Consider the following 22222-nt stretch of genomic DNA (forward strand, 5'->3'; position numbering starts at 1 on the left):
AAATACATTCCAATTGCAATATTGCTGTGTTCTACACCCTAGGAAATGGAGTTTTAAAAGAAAACAGTGATAATGGAATACAATCCACAAGCCGACTACAGCAGTTAAAGGCAGGTAGCTATTTCTTTACAATCCCTCAAGAGAAATTCATTTATTTTCAGTGAAAAGTGTGTGCGGTAAGAGGTATCTAAACTGGTAGTTAAAGCAAAGAGTGCCCTCTCTTTTACTACAATTGACTGTGCTTTCCTGCATTAAAAAGAAGCCACTATGCATGACTTTCAGATCGACTGAACACTCAAGAGCTTACTTGCTAGATATTCAAGAGATCTAACTGCAACAACTCCTCAGTATGGATCAACAGTATGAAATGAACCATGAGACGTACAACTTAAATGGACACATAAGCATGGAACAGACTCTGAAGCCTACAGTGGCGGATTATGATCTGATAAAACAAAAAGTAAAATTAAAAACAGAAAATGTTCAATTTAAAGCATAACAGGAAAGAAGACACTTACTCTGGTGTTTGCATGTCTCTCTTTTGCCTAGGAACAAAACAAAATTAATGAATTAAATAATAGGCATTGATACTTGAAACATCAAAAGATATTTGCTAATGGTGGACCCACTTTTGGCAGATGTTGAGAAGATGATTATTTAATGCACTTGTCAGTATCTGCCTACAAGTATAGGGCCAGAGTGACTGCACACACAAACACATGACAACCAAATGGAATGGACACACAGAATGAAAGAGGACAATGAAAAGGCTTGAGGGAAAATAAATTCACATGAATGGAGCTGAAATATGAATTCATGCAATGGTATGGACAGAGTCTGTGCTCTCTACCTGCTTTACTAACCTGTGATATTACTGTTAGTAGGAACTGAAACAGAATAAATAGATTCCTTTCCCCAGTATTATTTTAAGGTATAATCACAAAATAGAAGTGTCTAGGTACTTTTTTTTAAAAAAAAGGTGTGCTCATGTTTTAAGTCCCTGTGTATATGCATTTGGCAGCAGTGTGATTTACTTACACTCCTTCCCGACGGCAAAACATGATGTAACCAAGGATCACAAAAAGCACCAGGGCAACGGCTATTGGTATTGCCAGCGTAATCACAAAGTCTGTGTAATAGTCCTTGCTTTTCAGATTTGTAGAAGGTGGTTTATACTCTCCATCATCTGGCAGAACACCATCTCCCCGAATCACTTCACTGTTGACAGAAGGCATTTTCGATTTGTCGACCTGCCACCAAATTATAAGAAAAAAATGGCTCCATCTTTGCGTTTTACTTTTTTTTTTAAATGTGCTAGATATACCACATTTCAATACTTATACAACTGGGAGTGAAAAATTGTTCCTTCCTCATCTTGGTCAGCACAATGGGTTCAGGACTGTGTCTACTTTCTTCATACCAATACTTGAATGTACTATGTATTAGCACTGTTGTTCATTTTGCAATATATAAATAAAAAGCATTTTCAGATTTTTTTTCTCTGTGCATCTAGGACATCCTGAGCACAATTAACTCAGCCACTGTACAACCATCAAAATTGTTTTATTTCTGTTTGGGAAAGATCAGCCTTGGCGCACACAGTTCTGGCAGCTGCACAAAATATTTAGTAAGGGTAATTGAAAAAATATCTATTTCAGTTTTGAGGCCCCCCCATAAACCTTGGGGCTATTTTCTAAATTCTCCTATGCTCCACTGCAAGATCCTATTTCTTACCAGCAGCAAATATATCAGATCTTTCCGTCATTGACACCAGCCTCACAACATTGGTTGATCAAAGCTTATTTCTGGTCTTTATAGCTTAGTACCTTCCCAAACACTGCACCTCACCACAGACGAAGGTACGGTTTCAGTTTAGCATTTTAGATGGGGTGGCAGTGCAGTTATAATCAGCATCAGCGTCCTTACACTAAGAGGGAAAATTGACAGCATTCTTAATCCAGATCGAGGATGACACAAGTTTACGGCACTTAGTGTCAGTGTCAGTTTGTGGGTTCAAGTCCCATCTCACTCCAGAAACGTCAGCATAACTGACGTTTCATGCAGTACAGAGGGATCTTTAGGCTTAGGCATTAAACCAAGGCCCTGTCTGCTGTCTTAGGTGAATATTAATAATTCCATGAGAAGATTTGAAGAGCAGGAGAGTTCTCCCAGTATCCTTGTCAATATTTCTGTCTCATTCATCTCATTGCTGTTTGTCGGAGTCTGTTATGTGCAAGATGGCTACTGCATTTCGTAGATTGCAAGTGACTACACTTTAAAAATATTTCCTTGGCTGTAAAGCACTTCGAGATCATGAAAGGTGCTGTATAAATGTAGGTTCTCCGAATACAGAACAGTCCTGTGATTCAGAGGGCTGTTAGCAGCCATGGAAATGTACATGAACAAGAGTAAGAGATAAATCAAATCAAAAATGAATAAAGCATTAGGTTTGCACAACATATTACATAACTATATAAATAGCTTGATTTATATTTATAAGTCATGCTTTTTACTTTCATTTCATCCTTTCAGTTCTTATTAAAAATACTGAGAAACATGAGATATGTTAAATCGCTCCTGTGACTGTACAATATGACATCTGACAACCATGCAGCTGATTTTCGTATTTCATGCCCATGAGCACAGCTAATTAAATTAATGTAAAGAAATTAGGGCAGACTTTTACAGATGTTTTTTATAATTAAATAGAGGTTTTTTAAAAAAATTTGTTCATGGGATGTGAGCGTCGCTGGCTAGGCCAATATTTATTGCCCATCCCTAATTACCCATCCCTTGTTCAGAGAGCATTTAAGAGATCTGGAGTCACATGTAGGTAGGGATGGCAGACCCTAATCAACATTAGTGAACCAGATGGGTCTTTACGAAAATCAACAATGGTTTCAAATTTCACCATCTGCTGTGGTGGGATTCAAACCCGTCCCCAGAGCATTACCATGGGTCTCTGGATTTCTAATACCACTATGCCACTGTTAAAGTGACTGCAATGAAATTCACAGAAACCATCCATATTTTCCAGCAGTGAGTAGAGGTGGTTGGCTGTGAAGAATGGCATCAGTAGACCAGCTTGGCTAGGTCTTAATTCAGTACCAGAATATGAACCGTGGTGTTTTTACTATTGAAACAAATATACATAGTTAACTGATCTTTTCAGCCCCAAATTTTGCTCCAACCAGACATTAACAGCATTTGCCATTAGTTAGACTTGCCTCTATGCTCTAACTCAAACACATTTTACCCATTTAGTTGCTGAAAGTACGAGCTGATAACAGCTCAGTGAGGGAAATGAAGCATATGGGCCGAAGCAAACAAGGCAACAGACAAGGTATCTCCTTAACCAATGAGATCTAAGAATTAAAAATAAATAATGGAAAGACTGAGAAGCAGAGTGAATGCAATGCTAAATCAGGAACAGAAAGAAATAAGAAAGGGAAAGGAAGATTGGATTGAGAGACAGACAGAAAGGGAAAGACAAAAGATATCAGCACCATTACAATTGCCCCAAAAATTCAAAGCCTGAAGGAATGAGACTCACATTTATAATAGTTAATTTTCAGTGCCAGAGCAGTTGATTAGCAAACATTTACGGAGAAGTGTGCAGAGAAGTGTGAGGTGATACATTTTGGTACAAAGAACATGGAGAGAGAGTAGAAAATAAAGGATACCATTCTAAAGGGTGTGCAGGAGCAGAGAGACCTGGGTATATAAGTCATTAAAGATGGCAGGACGGGTACAGAGAGCTGTACCTAAAGCATACAGTATCCTAGGTGTCATTAATAGGGGCATAGAATAAAAGAGCAGGGAGGTTATGACGAACATATATAAGACACTGGTTAGACCTCGGCTGGAGTATTGTGTACAATTCTGGATGCCACATTATAGGAAGGACGTGGACGCATTGGAGAGAGTGCAGAAGAGGTTCACAAAAATGGTTCCAGGGATGAGAAGCTTCAGTTATGAGGAAAGATTGGAGAAGTTGGGACTGTTTTCCTGGGAGAGGAGAAGGCTAAGAGAAGACTTGAAAGAAGTTTTCAAAATCGTGAGCGGTCTGAACAGAGTAGATAAGGAGAAACTGTTCCTGCTTGTAAACGGATCAAGAACCAGAGGGAACAGTTTTAAAGTGTTTTGCAAAAGATGCAAATGCGAGGCAAGAAAAAACTTTTTCGCACAGCGAGTAGTTAGGGTTTGGAATGCACTGCTGTGGAATGAAGTGCAGTGGAGGCAGGTTCAATTGAGGCAGTCAAGGGGGCATTGGATGATTACTTAAGTAGAAACAATGTGCAGGGTTATGGAGAAAAGGCAGAAGATTGGCATTAAGTTAAACTGTTCAGAAAGCCGGTGAAGACATGAAGGGCTGAATGGCCTCCTCCAACACCATAACAATTCTGTGATCTACAGTCATATTATTAAAGGGGTACTGGTGCCTACCCTCACTAGCCTTAAATTTTCTGCTGAGTTTAGTTCATATCCACCATGCAAATACAGAAAATTCATGACATTCAATGCATTTCAATGGTGAAGTAGACACCAAAATGCCATTTTTGTGAAGCTAACAGCAATTTTTGGATTTGTGAGTTTAACCGTGTTTCTGCCCCCGGCCTGAAGTCGCTGTACAATTTATACATAAACAGTGACCATTATTAGGGTCACTGTTATTTTGACAGCAAATTCCAGCATAATATAAATAAATTACTAAAGTGTTCTTTTCAAGTACTATAGAACACTAATTCCAGGCAGGTTAAGAGTCATAAGCAAATCCCAGACCAGGTCTGGCCAGCGCCAGCGTCAGATGATATTCAATACTCAGGTCCACATTTCATTGATCTTTGTAATGTGGAGAGTGGTCAATGAAAATGAAAATACTAACGAAATTGCATCTATAATTAATCTCCATTTTGTAATTTGTTTTATTATTCCACATCTGCCCATGTTTGCCTCCCAATATAACATACCTTCCCAGCTGACAGACTGGCAAGTCTCACTCCAAAGTGTGATAGTGGATAGATCTGCATAGCTCAGTAACATATAGGAACATTGTCATGAAGCTATTAATGTAATATAATGCTATTGGATTTTTTTTTAAAGAGGTTTAGTCTGTGGGTGTGTCTGTGTGTCTTAATTTGATTAAAGCCAGCTAGTCTGGGTGCTTTGATGTACAGTGGTTTTGAGATGTAAACAGAGGTAGAGATACATTTGTATTTTGTTAAATAGAGCATTCAAGAGCCGGAGTGAAATCTTTCACCAAGCTAGGAGACACCAATCAATGTTTATATTACTAGTAAAATTGGTACAGTGAAAGGGGTTCAAAGGGCCTGGTGATACAATGAAAATTTACATTCAAAGCGAAGTGCTGGATTATAACAGAAGGGAGTTTTTGTGTATGCAAAGCAGAGGAATGTAGGATCAAAGCCTGTGAGCCTACAACTGTCTGCAAAGGAACCAAATTGAAAGGAACCTCATTTTGAACTTGTAAGGTGAAAATGCTTCGCTTGGTGTCTGCTTAAAGTCTATTAATTTAGAGATTAACTTGGGAATTTGTTAAAAGTTATGATAATAGTAATTTGTAGCCACGTGTAAGTGTTTAATATCTTGTTATAAATTAATCAATGTCTCATTTAGTTTGATATAAAAAACCTCTCGAGAACTGGTGGTTTTAATCCTGAATTTAGAGCTGCAACTCAAAACATACTAATTGAAAATATAGGCCAGGATTTTCCCCTCGGCGATTTGGGGACGGGGCCCACTCGCCGAGGGGAAAATGACGTGGGATGACGTCGGGAGAAACCCCCGACGTCATCCGGGTCCATTTAGATCTTCAGGAAGGCAGGCGGACAGCGAAAGCAGCTGTCTGCCCGCCGACCTGTCAATGGCCAATTAAGGCCATTGACAGGCTATTTAACCTCATTAAAGACCCTGCCCGTCCAAGCTTAAGGTTGGCAGGCAGGCCAGGAGCCCCAGCGGACTCCAGATTATTCATGAAACTTCATCCACTGGCGAGATGAAGTTTAATGTCCCTTTTTAAAAAAATTTAATAAACTTTATGTGTTTCTTATTAACATGTCCCATCTTGTGGGACATTGTTACACGAGGGGGACCTGTTAATAATTTTAATATTTCTCTATTTTTTGACTTTTCTTACCTGTCAGTAAACTCCCTGAGACAGCACTTTGCCTCAGGGAGCAGTACGCTCTTTCGCATGCATGCACGAAAGAGCGCACTTTGACAGTTGGGGATTCCCTCCCCCACCCCCCTCTCACAGGAAGCGCATAGCGCTTCCTGTTGGGCAGGCCGTTGGGCGGGCCTTAATTGGCCCGCCCACTCAAAATGGCTGCGGGCAGTGGGGGTCGGCTGCCCGCCCGCCGCTGAGCCGGTGGGGCCCGCTCGCCCACCAAGGGCAAAATTCTGCCCATAGGTTATGACAGTTGTTTAAAGTTTCCCCCTGGGATTTTAAATAACTCAGCCTTTACAAACTGCTGTGTCATAACAACTGGGGGCTTGTCCGGGATAAATTAATTAGTTTTGAATTGGTGAATCTCAAGGTTACGAACATGAGAAGCACTTTGAATTCAGGAGTTGGTGAGATTTTTTAGAAGTGGTGAGACTGCAAGATGGCTTTGGCAATTGCTAAGACTTGTCTGGGAGTAGACGATATAACTCTGATTGGGTTGGAAAAAAACTAAAAGTTAACAGAGTTGGCAGATAAGTTAAAATTGGGGTTACCTGTGGGGGCTAGGAAATCAGATATTATTAAAAGTATAGCACAGCATCTATACTTGGAAGTGAAAACTGACACTAGTGAGTTACAGCTGGAGGTAGTGAGACTTCAGTAACAAATGAAGACATTTGAATTTGAACAAGCAAAGGAACTGAAAAAGCTTGAATTAGAAGCAAAGGACAGGGAAATGGCTTTTAAAAAGGAACAGGTAGAAAGGCAGGAGAAAGAAAGAAAACAGGAAAGGGAATTAGAAATTGTGAAGATAGCGAAGGAGGAAAGAGAAGAGAGAGAATTCTAACTGGAATTGTTGGGAGGTTAAAAAAAAGGCACCAGGAGGTGAGGAAGGATTTATCTCCAGGGTAGATGGAGGGGAGAGGTTTAAATTTGTACAAGTTCTTCCAAAGTTTGGGGAAAAAGATATTGAAGCATTATTTATTTTATCTAAGATGCTTGCTAAACAGATGAAATGGCCACAGGAAAACTGGACGTTATTATTACAGTCTAAGTTAGCTGGTATGCTTCGCTTTCAGAAGAAATGTCGGTGAATTATGATGTGGTAAAAAAGGCTATCTTGAGTGCATATGAGTTGGTTCCTGAAGCATACAGGCAGAAATTTAGGAATATGAGAAAACAATCTGAGCAAACTTATATTGATTTCGAAACAGTAAAACAGAGTAATTTTGACAGGTGGATACGGGCATTAAAAATAGAAACAAAGTATGCAGCTCTTAGGGAAGTAATTCTTTTGGAAGAATTTAAAGATTCAATCCCTTCAGTAATGAGAACTCATGTGGAGGAACAGAGGGTTGATTCTGTAAGACAAGCAGCAGAGATAGCTGATGATTATGAGTTAGTTCATAGAGCTAAACTATTTTTTGTCACCCTTTCAAATTGGAAAAGGATAAAAAGTGGGAAGGTGAAAGGAATGTAGGTTGTCAGGGAAGAGGAGGAGTAGCTGGAAATTCCCAGTAAGTTTTTTCTCAGAATAAAGAGGAATGTGCTGAATGTAGAAGTGACATTTGTAATAAAGTGGGGCACACAAAGTCAGTGTGTTGGAAATTGCAGGAAAATCTGTTGGAATTGTTGGGGTACAGAAAAGCTCTGGAAGTAACATAGAAAATAGGAGGAGTAGGCCATTCAGCCCTTCGAGCCTGCTCCACCATTCATTATGATCATGGCTGATCATCCAACTCAATGGCCTTTCCCCGCTTTCTCCCCATATCCTTTGATCCCTTTCACCCCAAGAGCTATATTTAACTCCTTCTTGAAAACATACAATGTTTTGGCCTCTATTACTTTCTGTGGTAGCAAATTCCACAGGCTCACCACTTGATGAAATTTCTCCTCATTTCAGTCCTAAATGGTCTACCCCATATCCTCAGACTGTGACCCCTGGCTCTGGACTCCCCCACCATTGGGAACATCCTTCCTGTATCTACCTGTAAAAGTACAGTGGGTTCTAAGGTTCAGGCACAGGAGAAACCAGCAGTTTGTGAACAGGTGAAACAGGGAGAATCAGTGATAGGTAAAGAAATGGGAATGTGTTCACAGTTTACTCAAGAGGATTCTGAGGAGCAGAAATGTTTAAAGAATTTATAAGATAGGTGGAGAGACAGGTAGTATTGAGGAGGTGGGGAGGCTGCAGAAGGATTTGGACAGGTTAGGAGAATGGGCAAAGAAGTGGCAGATGGAATACAACGTGGGGAAGTGTGAGGTCATGCACTTTAGTCGGAAGAATAGAGGCATAGACTATTTTCTAAATGGGGAGAGAATTCATAAATCTGGAGTGCAAAGGGACTTGGGAGTCCTAGTCCAGGATTCTCTTAAGGTTAACTTGCAGGTTGAGTCGGTAGTTAGGAAGGCAAATGCAATGTTGGCATTAATTTCAAGAGGACTAGAATATAAAAGCAGGGATGTGCTGTTGAGGCTTTATAAGGCTCTTGTCAGACCATATTTAGAATATTGTGAGCAATTTTGGGCCCCGTATCTCAGAAAGGATGTTCTGGCCCTGGAGAGGGTCCAGAGGAGGTTCACGAGAACGATCCCAGGAATGAAAGGCTTAACATATGAGGAACATTTGAGGACTCTGGGTCTATACTCGATAAGAGTTTAGAAGGATGAGGGGGGATCTGATTGAAACTTACAGAATACTGAAAGGCCTGGATAGAGTGGACGTGGGGAAGATGTTTCCATTAGTAGGAGAGACTAGGACCCGAGGGCACAGCCTCAGAATAAAGGGAACACCTTATAGAACAGAGATGAGGAGAAAGTTCTTTAGCCAGAGAGTGGTGAATCTATGGAATTCATTGCCACAGAAGGCTGTAGAGGCCAGGTCATTGAGTGTATTTAAGACCGAGATAGATAGGTTCTTGACTGGGAAGGGGATCAAAGGTTATGGGGAGAAGGCGGGAGAATGGGGTTGAGAAACCTATCAGCCATGATTGAATGGCGGAGCAGACTCGATGGGCCGAATGGCCTAATTTCTGCTCCTATGTCTTATGGTCTTATGTGTACAGGGTGCAGTCAGTAAAGACGTTAAAATTTTAAGAGACACAGGGGCTAGTCAACCCTTAATGTTGTGGGATAGTGATATTTGTTATTCAAAAGGAGTATTGCAGGAGCAGGTAATAATAAGTGGGGTTCATGGAGATGTTAAATTTATTCCATTGTGGAAGGTAAATTTAAAGAGCAAATGGAAGTCAGGTGAAGTTATCGATGAAGTGGTGGAAAAATTTCCCATTGCAGGGGTTCAATTTATTCTGGGTAATGATATAGCTAGATCGCAAATGCACGTGATGCCTATGGTAGCTGAGCAGCCTGTAGAAGTATTTTCAACAGAGGTGTTACAAAAGGAACATCCTGGATCATTTCCTGATTGTGTTGTAATGAGATCAAAGGCTTATAGGGAAGAACAAGAAAAACAAGAAAGGTGGCAGTTCAAAGGCAAGGAGGTGGTGTTGAAATCCAATTAACTAGCACTGTATTTGATAACATTGTTCAGGAGGAAAGAATACGGGACAATTCAGCTCAAGTGTTTAACTCAAAAGGGTTAGTAGAGTTATAGAAAAATGATTTACAATTAAAACATTTATATCAGAAAGCTTATTCAGAAACAGAAGCAAAATATATTCCAGTATGTTATTACCTTCAGTGAGCTATTTTAACGAGAAAGTGCGGGTCGGATCATGTCTCAGAAAATGAAAGCTGGAGGGAGGTGCATCAGATTGTTATCCCATTAGGGTATAGAAATGAGATTCTGAGGATTGCTCATGAAATTCCAATGGGGGGACATTTAGGAATTAGGAAAACACAGGAAAAGATAGAGGTATTTTTTTTGGCCAGGATTGCACAGGGATATAGCCAAATTCTGTAGAACATGTCATACATGTCAAATAACAGGAAAACCACAAACAGTGATTAAGCCAGAGCCTTTAATCCCAATATCAACATTTGAAGAACGTTTTACCAGGGTCATGGTTGACATTAAAATTATATAGGGGACTATGCAGATGAAGTGAAGCCAATAGATCTATTTTCATTCAATGAATGACAAAAATTCATTTTCTTAGAATTTTATGGCTAATAAAATCAAAAGTTTACAGAGATAATGTTATCAGGGTCAAATTCTTGCATCACAGCTCAAGCAGCTTCTGCTGGCTACGTTACATATCTGCTGATTTGGCCTTTCTAAGCTACAGAACTGACTCCTTGTAGATATATCTCAACTACAAGTTTCCAGTAGCAATGACTTCTCCTGTTTTTGTCACTTTACTATATTTTCCTATTATCATTTCCATCAGGAACTGTCTCAGATCAGAAAATTCAGTGCTCAACTGTTGTTGGATGTACCTGTCTTGGATGCTCTGAACTGAAACTAAGGACTGAAAAGGATGCTGAATGATATGGAAAGTCAAGGATTCCATTTGCTAAAACCCATAGCTAAGCATGGCTTTATAGTGGCTAGTCTTTAGCACAGGGATTCCCAAACTGTGGGTCATGATCCCCGATCGGGTCAGAGATCACATTTTGGGTTGCAAGCTGCCCCTCCTCCAAAGCAGCAATGGCAACTGTGGAGGGGAGACGACCCAGTCCATAGGTTCTGGCTGGACAGCCCTGGATCCACTTGATCTGTGCCAACAAACAGCAAGGGACGAACAGCAAGACCAAATCGCTCTTTAACATTAGAGGCTACTTCTAGCGCTGAGCCCAAGTGGACCCAGGATGTTTGTGCACCAACTTGACATAAGCAGAGGCCAGCAAGTGTAACTCAGTCACTGACTGAATGTGTGTGTGTGTGTGTGTGTGTCTGTGTGTGTAGGGGGAGGTGTTGAGAGGGGCTGATTACAATGTGTGTGGAGTTAGGGGTGGGGGGAAAGAGGGGCATTATTGAGTCTTCTATCACCAGGGAATATGGAGAGTTTGGCTGAAACCTACATGAATACATAAAATAATAACATTTTTACAAAGTACTTTGGAAACTCAGATTTTCATATTTATGTGACGTATTATATGTTGACCTATAATGCACAAACTTTAATAATTATATACTGAATGCTACAATGATGATTAATTGTTGTTTTGTATTTGTTGGTGTCAGGGGTCATATTAATTTTCAAGTGTTAAAATGGGGTCACATTGTAAAACAGTTTGGGAAGCACTTGTTTTAGCTTGTCCTCTTACCACCTGGAGGAGAAGGTGCAATTGAATCAATCAAACTTTGGACAATTATTTAATGGAAACAAATATTGTCAATCTAAATGCTACCTAAACATGCTCAATAGTAATTGCATCATGATTTGATTGGAATCCTCTTGTAAATTTTCTTCTCATTTAATTTTGATATTTTTGTTAAAGTGGAACTGTCTTATGATGGATTGGGGTGAGCAAGTCCCAAACAAGATAACGCTGAGATTGCGATCCTTGACAGATAGTGAACTAAAGGTGGTGAACAGCTGGCAAATTATGGTAGTGCTGTTTGACAAGGAGCAGTTCATTATCTACATTTACGATTTAGGCTTGGGAACTGGAAGTTTAATTTCAAAATTTTCCAATGACATCAAACTGGCTTATATTGTTAATAGAAAGGAGGACTGTGACAGAATACAGGAAGATAACAACAGTTTTGCAGAATGGGCGTGCAACTGTCGACGAGTAAATGTGTGGTGTTGCATTTTGGTAAGAAGAAAATAGAGGCTGCATATTCCTTGTAAAATAGTTATCTAAATGGGATACAGGAACAGAGGGATCTGGGGATGCAGATACGCAAATCATTACAAGTTAATAAGGCCATAAAAATAAGCAAACAAAGTTCTGGGATTCCTTTCTAGAGGAATAGAATGGAAAAGCAGAGAAGTTGGGTTAAACTCGGATAGAGCCACACTTGGAAAAATGTAAACAGTTCTGTTCTCCATAGGATAAAAGGAATACAGAGGCACTGGGAAAGATGCAAAAAAGATTTAATTAGGATTATCTAAGGTTATGCCTCAGGAAAGACTGAATAAAAAATATCTGGGGATTCTGGTAGATGTCTTCAAGATTATGAAAGGGTTTAATAGGGTAGACACAGAAAATGTTTGCACTTGTTGGTGACATCAGAACTATAGGACCCCTAAACATAACATATTCATTATAAATTCAATAGGGAATTCAGGAGAAGCTTCTTTACCCAGAGAGTGATTAGAATGTGGAACTCAACTGACACAAGTAGTTGAAGTAAATAGCATAGGTGCATTTAAGGGGACGCTAGAACAACACATAGAAGGGTCCACACCGATGTTTATGTTCCACATGACCTTCCTGCCACCCTTCTTCAACTAACTCCATCAGCATATCCTTCTAAGGAATCGAAGGATATGCTGATGGAGTTAGATAAAGAAGGGTGGCAGGAAGGTCATGTGGAACATAAACATTGGTGTGGATCTAAAAACAAAAATAAAAACAAAAAACTGCGGATGCTGGAAATCCAAAACAAAAACAGAAATACCTGGAAAAACTCAGCAGGTCTGGCAGCATCGGCGGATTTTCTACTTGGTGTGGATCTGTTAGTCCAAATGGCTTAAGTGCTGGAAATATTACGTAATAATCCTGAGATAAAGCTTGAAAGAATAGAACATCAAAATTCCAAAATAGCAACGTAGAAAGGATTATAAAACCACAAATGGATAGTATTTGACTTACCAAAGACAGTTTACACCAGTCAATATCAAACTGGGCCCTGAATTTCTTGTCACAGCTTATGTTTGGTTCCATCTCCTGACTACACTTCAGCTGGTTCTGTGGAGTTTCCACCTCTCTTAGGCATGATGAGAAAGTCACATCCGTACCCACCATGACATAAACCCTGCAGAGGAAGAATTTCAACAGAACGTAAGGTTTTCCAGCAACCTGAAAACCTATGTAATGAACCATCATCCAGAGCTAGGTACTACCAATGCATTTGCACCTCGAAACTGAAATTTCACATAACATTTGGATTTTACAAAAATAACAAACAGGAAAAGATTCACTGGCTTATCCAGCCTGTCCAAAAGAGAGGTGATGCCTTATGCTTAACAATATATGCACTTCCCACTCAGCTGAGGTATGCAGGACAAGAAATTGGGATTGTTTGCGAATGTTTTCAGGGAATTACAAGTGCCCTCAGGCCTCTAAAATGGCAGCTGCACTGCGAATGCACCGATTTGGGGTGAGTTGTCATGGATGCCTTACTGATGAGGGCTTTAGTGCACAAATAGTGAACAGCTAGCAGAAGTATGGAATACAGCATGACAGGGAGAATGAATAGTGGACTGTTGATCAGGACAAGCTGCTGAAAGAGGGAGGAGAAGAAGGAAGAGGGGGACAAGGGCACACAGCTGGAAGCCATAGCTGTCCACAGAATTCAGCGGGTAATTTTCCAACCTGAAACTCAGCAAGGAAAAACATGCAAGATCCCTGCGCTTTAGTAGCAATGTCCTCATTGAAATCTGCAGCCTACTGCAGCCACAACTGCAACATCAGAGCTGGGCAAGGAATGCTAGTGCTTGCAAACATTTATGCTTCTGACTCATTCCAGCCTGGCCTGGAGATATCTGCAACATTCTACTGTTGTGTAAGGTTCTCTACTCAATGAGAGCTAACTACATACCAGTTAGTTTGACTTCAGTGGTAGGGAAACTTCTGGAGACCATAGTTCGGGAAAAATCAATAATCACTGAGACAAGTGTGGAATACTATAGGAAAGACAGCATGGATTCATGAAGGAAAAATAACATTTAACTAACTTGCTGCAATTTTTTGAGGAGGTAACAGAGAAGGGTGATGAGGGCAACGCTGTTTATGTGATATATCTGGATTTTCAAAAGGCATTTGATACAGTGCCACACAAAAGGCTTGTGATCAAAATTCTAGCTCATGGAATAAAATGAAAAGTAGGCACTTGGATAAGAAATTGGCTGAGTGACTGGAAACAGAAAGTAGTTATAAATTGTTGTTTTTCAAATTGGAAGGTCCGTACTGGAGTTCCCCAGGGGCCAGTGTTGGGAACCTTGCTCTTCCTGATATATATTAATGACCTAGACTGTAGTTCAGGGCATGATTCCACAATTTGCAGATGAAAAGAAGATTGGAAACGTTTTCAAATGTGATGAGGATAGTCTTGAACTTCAAAAGGACATAAGACACATTGGTGGATTGGGCAGACAAGTGGCAGATGAAGTTCAATGCAGAAAAGTGAGAGGTGATTCATTTTGGCAGGAAGAATATGGTGAGATAGTACAAAAGAAAGGGAGAAACTCTAAAGGAGGTGCAGAAACAGAGGGACCTTGTTGTATATGTACTAAGTCATTGAAAATGGCAGGGGATGTTGAGAGAGCAGTTACTAAAGCATATAGTATCTTGAGCTTTATTACAGTAAGGAGCTTATGTTGAACTTGGATAAGACAGTAGTTAGGCCTCATCTGGAGTACTGCGTCCGGTTCTGGGCGCCATGCTTGAGGAAGGATGTGAAGACACTGGAGGCAGTACAGAGCAGATTCAGAAGAATGATTCCAGGGATAAAGCACTGCAGCTATGAGGATAGATTGGAGAGGTTGGGACTGTTTCCCTTGGAAAAAAGGCTGAGAGGAGACTTGATAGAGGTATTCAAGATCCTGAGGGGTATGGACAGGGTAAATAGTGAGAAACTGTTCCCACTCAAGAGGGCATCAATACCTGGAGGGCACAGATTCAAAATAATTGGCAAAAGGAGTAAAAGTGATGTGAGGAAAATTTTTTTCACCCAGAAAGTGGTTGGAGTCTGGTACAGAATTCCTGAGAGGGTCACAGTCATAGAGGTCTACAGCACAGAAAAAGGCCCTTTGGCCCATCGAGTCTGCACCGGTCAAACAAGTACCTAACTATTCTAATCCCATTTTCCAGCACTAGGCCATAGCCTTGTATGTCATGGCATATCCAAATACTTCTTAAATGTTATGAGGGCATCTGCCTCTACCACCCTTTCAGGCAGTGAGTTCCAGATTCCAACCACCCTCTGGGTGAAAAAAATTCTTCCTCACATCCCCTCTAAACCTCCTGATCCTTACCTTAAATCTTTGCCCACTCCACCAAGGGGAAAAGTTCCTTCCTGTCTACCCTATCTATGCCCCTCATTTTATTTTATTAATTTTATACACCTCAATCATGTACCCCCTCAATCTCCTCTGCTCCAGAGAAAATAACCCCAGTCTATCCAATCTCTCCTCATAACTAAAACTCTCCAACCCAGGAAACATCCTAGTAAATCTCCTCTGCACTCTCTCTAGTGCAATCACATCCTTCCTAGAATGCGGATTCCAGAATTGCACGCAATACTCTGGCTGTGGCCTAACCAGCATTTTATACAGTTCCAGCATAACCTCCCTGCTCTTATATTCAATGCCTTGGCTAATAAAGGCAAGTATCCCATATGCCTTCTTAACCACCTTATCTACCTGTCCCATTACCTTATGGGAACGGTGGACATGCACACCAAGGTCCCTCTGACCCTTGGTACTTCCCAGGGTCCTACCATTCATCGTGTATTCCATGCCTTGTTTGTCCTGCCCAAGTGCATCACCTCACACTTATCCGGATTAAATTCCATTTGCCACTGATCAGCCCATCTGACCAGCCCTTTTATATCCTCCTGTAGTCTAAGGCTATCCTCCTCTCTACTTACCACCCCACCAATTTCCGTGTCATCTGCAAATTTACTGATCAACCCTCCTACATTCAAGTATAAATCGTTTATATATACCACAAACAGCAAGGGACCCAGCACTGATCCCTGTGGAACCCCGCTGGACACAGGCATCTAGTCACAAAAACACCCCTTGACCATCATCCTCTGCTTCCTGCCACACTGTCAATTCTGGATCCAATTTGCCAAATTGCCTTGGATCCCATGGGCTCTTACCTTCATTATCAGTCTCCTATGTGGAACCTTATCAAAAGCTTTGCTGAAGTCCAAGCAGACTAAGTCAAATGCATTGCCCTCATCTACACACCTGGTCACCTCTTCGAAAAATTCATGACATGACATGACCTCCCCTTAACAAAACCATGCTGGCTGTCATTGATTAATCCCTGCCTCTCCAAGTGTAGATTAATTCTGTCCCTCAGAATTGCTTCCAATAGTTTCCCCACCACTGAGGTTAAACTGACTGGTCTGTAGTTCCCTGGTTTATCCTTTCCTCCCTTCTTGAATAACGGTACCACGTTGGCTGTCCTCCAGTCCTCTGTCACCTCTCCTGTTGCAAGAGAGGTATGAAAATTATTGCCAGTGCCCCTGCTATCTCCTCCCTTGCCTCACTCAACAACCTGGGAGACATTTCATCTGGGCCTGGAGATTTATCTACTTTTAAGCCTGCCAGGCCATTTAAAACCTCCACCCTTTCTATGCTAATTTCTTTAATTATATCACAGTCCTTCTGCCTGATTTCCATACCCACATCATCCCTCTCACTTGTGAACACCGACACAAAGTATTCATTTAGAACCCTACCTACGTCTCCCATTATAGTCCTTAATGGGCCCTACTCTTTCCCTAGTTATCCTCTTACTCTTAATGTACTTGTAAAATAACTTTGGACTTTCCTTTACTTTACCTGCCAATGTTTTTTCATTCCCCCTTTTTGCTCTCCTTATTTCCTTTTTAAGTCCCCCCAACACATTCTATACTCCTCTAGGGCTTCCACTGTTTTGAACCCTCAGTATCTGCCATAAGCCTCCCTTTTTCTCTTTATCCAATCCTGTACATCCCTCGACATTCAGGGTTCCCTGGATTTGTTGGTTCCACCCTTTGTCTTTACTGGAATATGTTGGCCCTGTACTCTCCCTATTTCCTTCTTGAATGAGTCCCACTGCTCTGACGCAGATTTACCTAAAAGTAGCTGCTCCAAGTCCACTCTGGCCAAATCATATCTGATCTTATTAAAATCGGCCTTCCCCCAATTTAGAACTCTGATTTCTGGCCCATCCTTATCCTTTTCCATAACAACCTTGAATTTAATGGAGTTATGATCACTAACTGCAAAATGCTCCCTCACTGATACCTTTACCACTTGCCCGGCTTCATTCCCTAAAATTAAGTCAAGGGCTCTCTTGCAGGACCTTCTACATACTGGTGGTGGAGGCACCTTCAATCAAGATATTCAAAAGGGAATTTGATTGCTATCTGAAAATAAAGAATGTGCAGGGTCACAGGGATAAAGCAGGAGGGGAGGGACTAGGTAAAATGCTCTTTCAGAGAGCCAGTGCAGACTTGAGGGCCGAACGGCCTCCTTCTGCACTGTAAATATTCTGGGAACTACATTTCATTGTCTCTTGTCAGAGAGGAGCAGGCAGTGCAAGCACGTGGCTTCACCAGGATTTCGGGTTTCCCCATGGTGCTATTGGCAACAGACACAGGTTTGTAGGCAACACATGTCAACTCCACCCTTGTCAGCATTTATATTGTGAGCATGAGCACAAGGTAGGAGCATAAGAACAAGGAAGTGAGGCGGCAACCTAGACAGCCCCTGTCTATGAAGAACTCATCCCAATGCAACAATGCCAGTGACCAAAAGCCAATTCCCCATTCACCAACTATTCCACATTTACCTTCCCTCCATCACCGATCATCAGACTCCACTTAGCCACAATGCAAAAATAAAAGTCAAATCAAAATAAACAATGAAACTAAATTTATAAATGAATTCACACCATATCGCATACAAAAGTCAACTAATCACTAGACTGTACCATCGCGGTATGGATGGCAGCAGTCTGGACTGGCTGGCTGATTGGCAACAGCAAGAGCGCTGGCTGAGTGGAAGGGGTTAGAGGACACATACTATCTTGCCAAGAGAGGACAACACACTCTGAAGGAATCCGTGTAAAGAAGCACGGCCATAATGAGGGGTTATAAGATTAAATAGAGTTATGAAAGTTTAAAAAATTAAAAAGAGTCTTTTTTTTTTAAGTTTAAATACGGTTCACACTGCCTGACCACAGGTCCCTGCATGAAGGAACTTGCCTCTCCTTACAGCAATAAGAGAATCCCTAATAAGAGAGATACACACACCCAGGGGTGGGGGAGCTCCCTTTCTTTGGGAGAGACAGATCAATCCTTCAGACCAATTCAGCATCTTTGGAATCTGTCTTTCCCAACTAAGGTTGAGAGGAATCATCTGAGATGTTCCCCTGATCAGGGATTGTATCAAAAAGGAGTTAGGATTATAATCCACCACAGAATGGAACCACTGCCACTCCCCTGGGACACAGCATTCCTAGGAGCCTGATGGAGGACAGATTGCTGGATTGTTGTCACATCCTGCAAGCACCTTTGCACACTGTAATCCACAGCCATGACAGCAGCAGTCTGAGCTTCATTTGCAGCACCCAGATGGTGGTTGGCTGCTGCTTGTTCTGCAATGGAAGGTGCGACATTAGCCATCAGGCACTGCATCGTGATTGAGTCCGCAAGTGTGCAAATGGAGCCGGCCACTACTTCCATGCTGGAAAGGATGGACTCCAAGCTCTGCACAAAGCCCTATGCCAAGTTGGTGCCGGGCTCCTACATGCACCTTGACAATGGCCACAGGCTTTCTAGCAGGTTTCCAAATTCACATAGCACTTCATTATGCACACCCATCAGCGTTCTTCTGTAGGCTGCCCCATTGAAGTCCTCATCAAAATTAGTGTGCAACCTCGCCCTCTGGCAAATTTGTGCTTGCTCTATCCTTGTCCACTGGTCAATCCTTGCTCCCTGCCCTGGCTGTAGCTCACTCGTGCTCGGTGCAGATCCGGTCTTCAAGCTCTGTTCTCAATCACACGTAGTGCCAGTATCTAAACTGGTGGCTGCAAATGTGAAATCGAGTGAAATCTTCATTGTCTTCTTGCTGTTCCTTCATTGCCTGGCACTTGGTTATCTGAAAGGTGAAAGGCACAAGGGTAAGGTTGCGGTGCAGGGACAGTGGGTGAGGAGATAAGTAAGAGGTGCGTGCTTACACCATCCACAGCTTGCAAATCAGAACTGAACGAGGGGGAGTTGGGATGTGAGAAGGTGGTTTAGTTATGAACATACAGGTATCTTTGATGGTTTCAGTGGTGCTGGCCAACACCTCAGCAATGGCCCTTCCCAATAATGGTCAGCAGGGTCTCCTCCACAAGGGGTTAGAGCATGCAGGCATGCCTGTCCCCGTCCAGTTAGCTCCTGCTCTCAGCCGTTGTGTAGCACACTATCTGCAACTGAGAGGGAATTGTGTTAGTGTTGTGTAATCTGTTTGGATGATACAGTATCATGGTTGAATAGCTGACAGTGGCCTTTGAGGGGTGGGTGTGAGACTTGCAGCAATGCCAAGTACATGAGAATGTGATGGAATGAATATGAATGTCAGGTATGAATCCTCATGATCAAGATTGTTCCAAGATGGGTGATTGGGCTGTGGTGAATTAAGCAGTGTCTGAGGCTAGTGGTGCAGTTAGTAGGGTGTACCATTTGAAGATGCACCATAACCACTTGTGTGAAGTCACTGACCTTCTTGCACCACTGCATCCAGGTCCTTGGGGCTCAGCATCTGGCACTGGCATCCAGGGCTATCTGCACCCACTGCCTTCTAAGCATGCGGCTGGAGGGCCTTCTGGCTCTCTGCAGATACTGAACATCTCTCTGCCTTTCCACCTCCTCTACCAACATCAGAATCTGAAAACTTTGGAGTTTGTGTTCTCGCATCTTGCGGAAAACATCTTCAATGTTTCGCAAATCAGAATCACTTCCTACACAACTGCCAACACCGCTCCTGACACAATAATAAATCTTCCCTTTAAGTGGCGAGCAGGCTAGCTTTTAGCAGCACATAATAACATTAAGTGCTGCGAGCTAATCCTGATATTTAGCCCCAGCAACTGCATCCAGCCAATCAAAGACATGGGGCAGAATTTTGCCCTTGACCGGCTGGCGGGCCCGACCGACTCGGTGGCGGGCGAGCAGCCCATTGCCGCCCCTGAAACGGGCCACGCCACTATTTTCCGCGGGCGGGCCAATTAAGGCCCGCTCAGCGGGTTAGCGACTCCCGTGGAGAACAGGAAAATAGTCGCAGAGACGGGCGTGCTCAGACCGCCGGTTCCAATGGGGAACCAGCAGCCTGTATAAAGAGTGGCCAGGAAACCTGCTTGAGGCAGTGCACCATGGCTACTCGGGGAGAGAGAGAGGCAGCTGCCATAGGACAGGAGCATGAGCAGGAGGAGGGGGGCAGGCTGCAGGAGAGGCCAGCAGGGGGCCAGTGTGCCCCTCGCTTCTCCGATGCATGCCTTGCTGTCCTCCTCCAAGAGGTGTCCAGCCGTCGGGATATATTGTATGCGGATAATGGGAGGAGGAGGGCCCCCCATGTCACCAGGCAGGTGTGGGAGGAGGTTGGTGACACTGCCAGCACCCATGATGTGCGGCGCACTGGGACCCAGTGCCGAAAAAGATTCAATGATTTGCTGCGCTCTGGAAGGGTGAGTACCATGTCAGCCTTGGCCATTTGACCCAGCAGGTAGCCTTAGCCTTTGAGCACCCCCCGACCACCCCCACGTCTTGCTGTCATTACTGCATTGGGCATTTGGCACACGCTGGGTGGGCAAACGGGTACTGACCATGCTTACATCAGCCTTAGTGGTTGAGGAGAAGATGGGTTCTCCCCGCAGCATATGTTGGTGTTTGTCGCATTTGAGTAGTCTGGGGGTAACCTGCAGGGGAGGCAGCTAGACACATACTCAGAACTCCAACACATGTCTTATTGATGGTGGTGAGATGGTGGAAGGGGTGCCTCAAGGTGTCGTGGCCAAGTGCCATCTGCTGGCCTCAGCGTCACACCTAGTTGCACCTCCTTGCCATGGGTGCTAAGACCCGTGTGTTATTCCAAGTGATGGACGCCGAATGTGTCCAAGGTGTCCGTTGGGGGAGGGGGTTGCAACCAGCCGTACTATCTTCTGGGGACTGATCTCCAGTAGTGTGGACAGGAGCCGGAGGCCTCAGATGGGCCACTGTGGTTGGGGTGCGGCGTGCGCGCGCAGAGTACATGAGCGATCAGCCCCAATAAATCCTCTTCTCTGTTCTGCAGGCAAAAACTGAACACAATCAGTGGGAGCGCCAGAGGACTGGAGGTGGGGATGCCCTGCTCCAGCGCCTCACAACCTTTGAGGAGCAGGCCATGGAGCTGGGGAGGAGGCAGGCGGCCAGGGCGGCAGGTGGCGGCTGGGGTCCAGCGGCCAGGTATTTGAGGTCCACAGTCCCAGCTGCTCTGTCTGCCCACCATCCAAACCACTGATGGCTGCTGCAATCGTTAGTGCTGCAACACTGCTCATTCACAGACTGAGACACTCTGACGTGTAGGTCATACACAAAGGTCACTCATCCCCTTGAGGAATTGCGTCTCCACCACCTTCCAAAGTCACCTTATCCCATTTGTGACCACTATCCCCATGGCCTACCATGCCATGGCATCGCTGCTGCACAGCCAAAGACTTAATACATCTTAGGGGGGGTGGAACCTCCACCACCCTTTCAGCCAGTGCACCCCACAATACTCTGTCCAAAAGGTCCTCAGCACCTCAGCTGTGAACCTCATGGCACTCAACTTAAATAAATGCCACCACGTTACTCATCCCTGCACCAAGGGGAAATGTTGCCTTCTGCCCACCCGGTCTATGCCCCTCCTAACGGAATGAAGGCCAATAATATGACCTGTCAATCTCCTGTGCTCCACGGCAAATGTCGCAAGTGTTTGCGATGTTTCCTCAGCCCCGCAGCTATCCAGGCCAGCATGCATCCAGGTCAGGTACCTCTGTACTCTCCCTACTCCAATGGCACATAACATGCCATGTGGCATTCCTCAGGCCATCTGACCAGCCTGTCTGTATGCGCATCTAATGTTTGGGCCTCCTCTTGACTCTTTTCCACCCCACCAATGTCTCCTTAGGGTCTTGAAGGGTGAGCGACTTATGAGGCTTGGGGGCAAAGGGATGAAA

At 43.2% G+C, this 22222-nt stretch overlaps 1 protein-coding gene across 4 annotated transcripts in view; it reads right to left on the bottom strand.

Annotated features, from left to right (window-relative positions):
* Positions 1–22222, bottom strand: part of sgce (sarcoglycan, epsilon) — an 89727-nt gene that overhangs the window by 11149 nt on the left and 56356 nt on the right. For all 4 annotated transcript variants that reach the window (XM_078538766.1, XM_078538765.1, XM_078538767.1 and 1 more), the window contains 3 exons: positions 12911–13073; positions 1039–1250; positions 519–545 (listed from right to left, as the gene is read on the bottom strand). In XM_078538766.1, coding sequence (XP_078394892.1) covers positions 519–545; positions 1039–1250; positions 12911–13073 — 402 coding nt within the window. The remainder of the gene's footprint in view (positions 1–518; positions 546–1038; positions 1251–12910; positions 13074–22222) is intronic.

Source organism: Cetorhinus maximus, chromosome 3 (assembly GCF_964194155.1).
Source record: "Cetorhinus maximus chromosome 3, sCetMax3.hap1.1, whole genome shotgun sequence".
Lineage (NCBI taxonomy): Eukaryota > Metazoa > Chordata > Chondrichthyes > Lamniformes > Cetorhinidae > Cetorhinus > Cetorhinus maximus.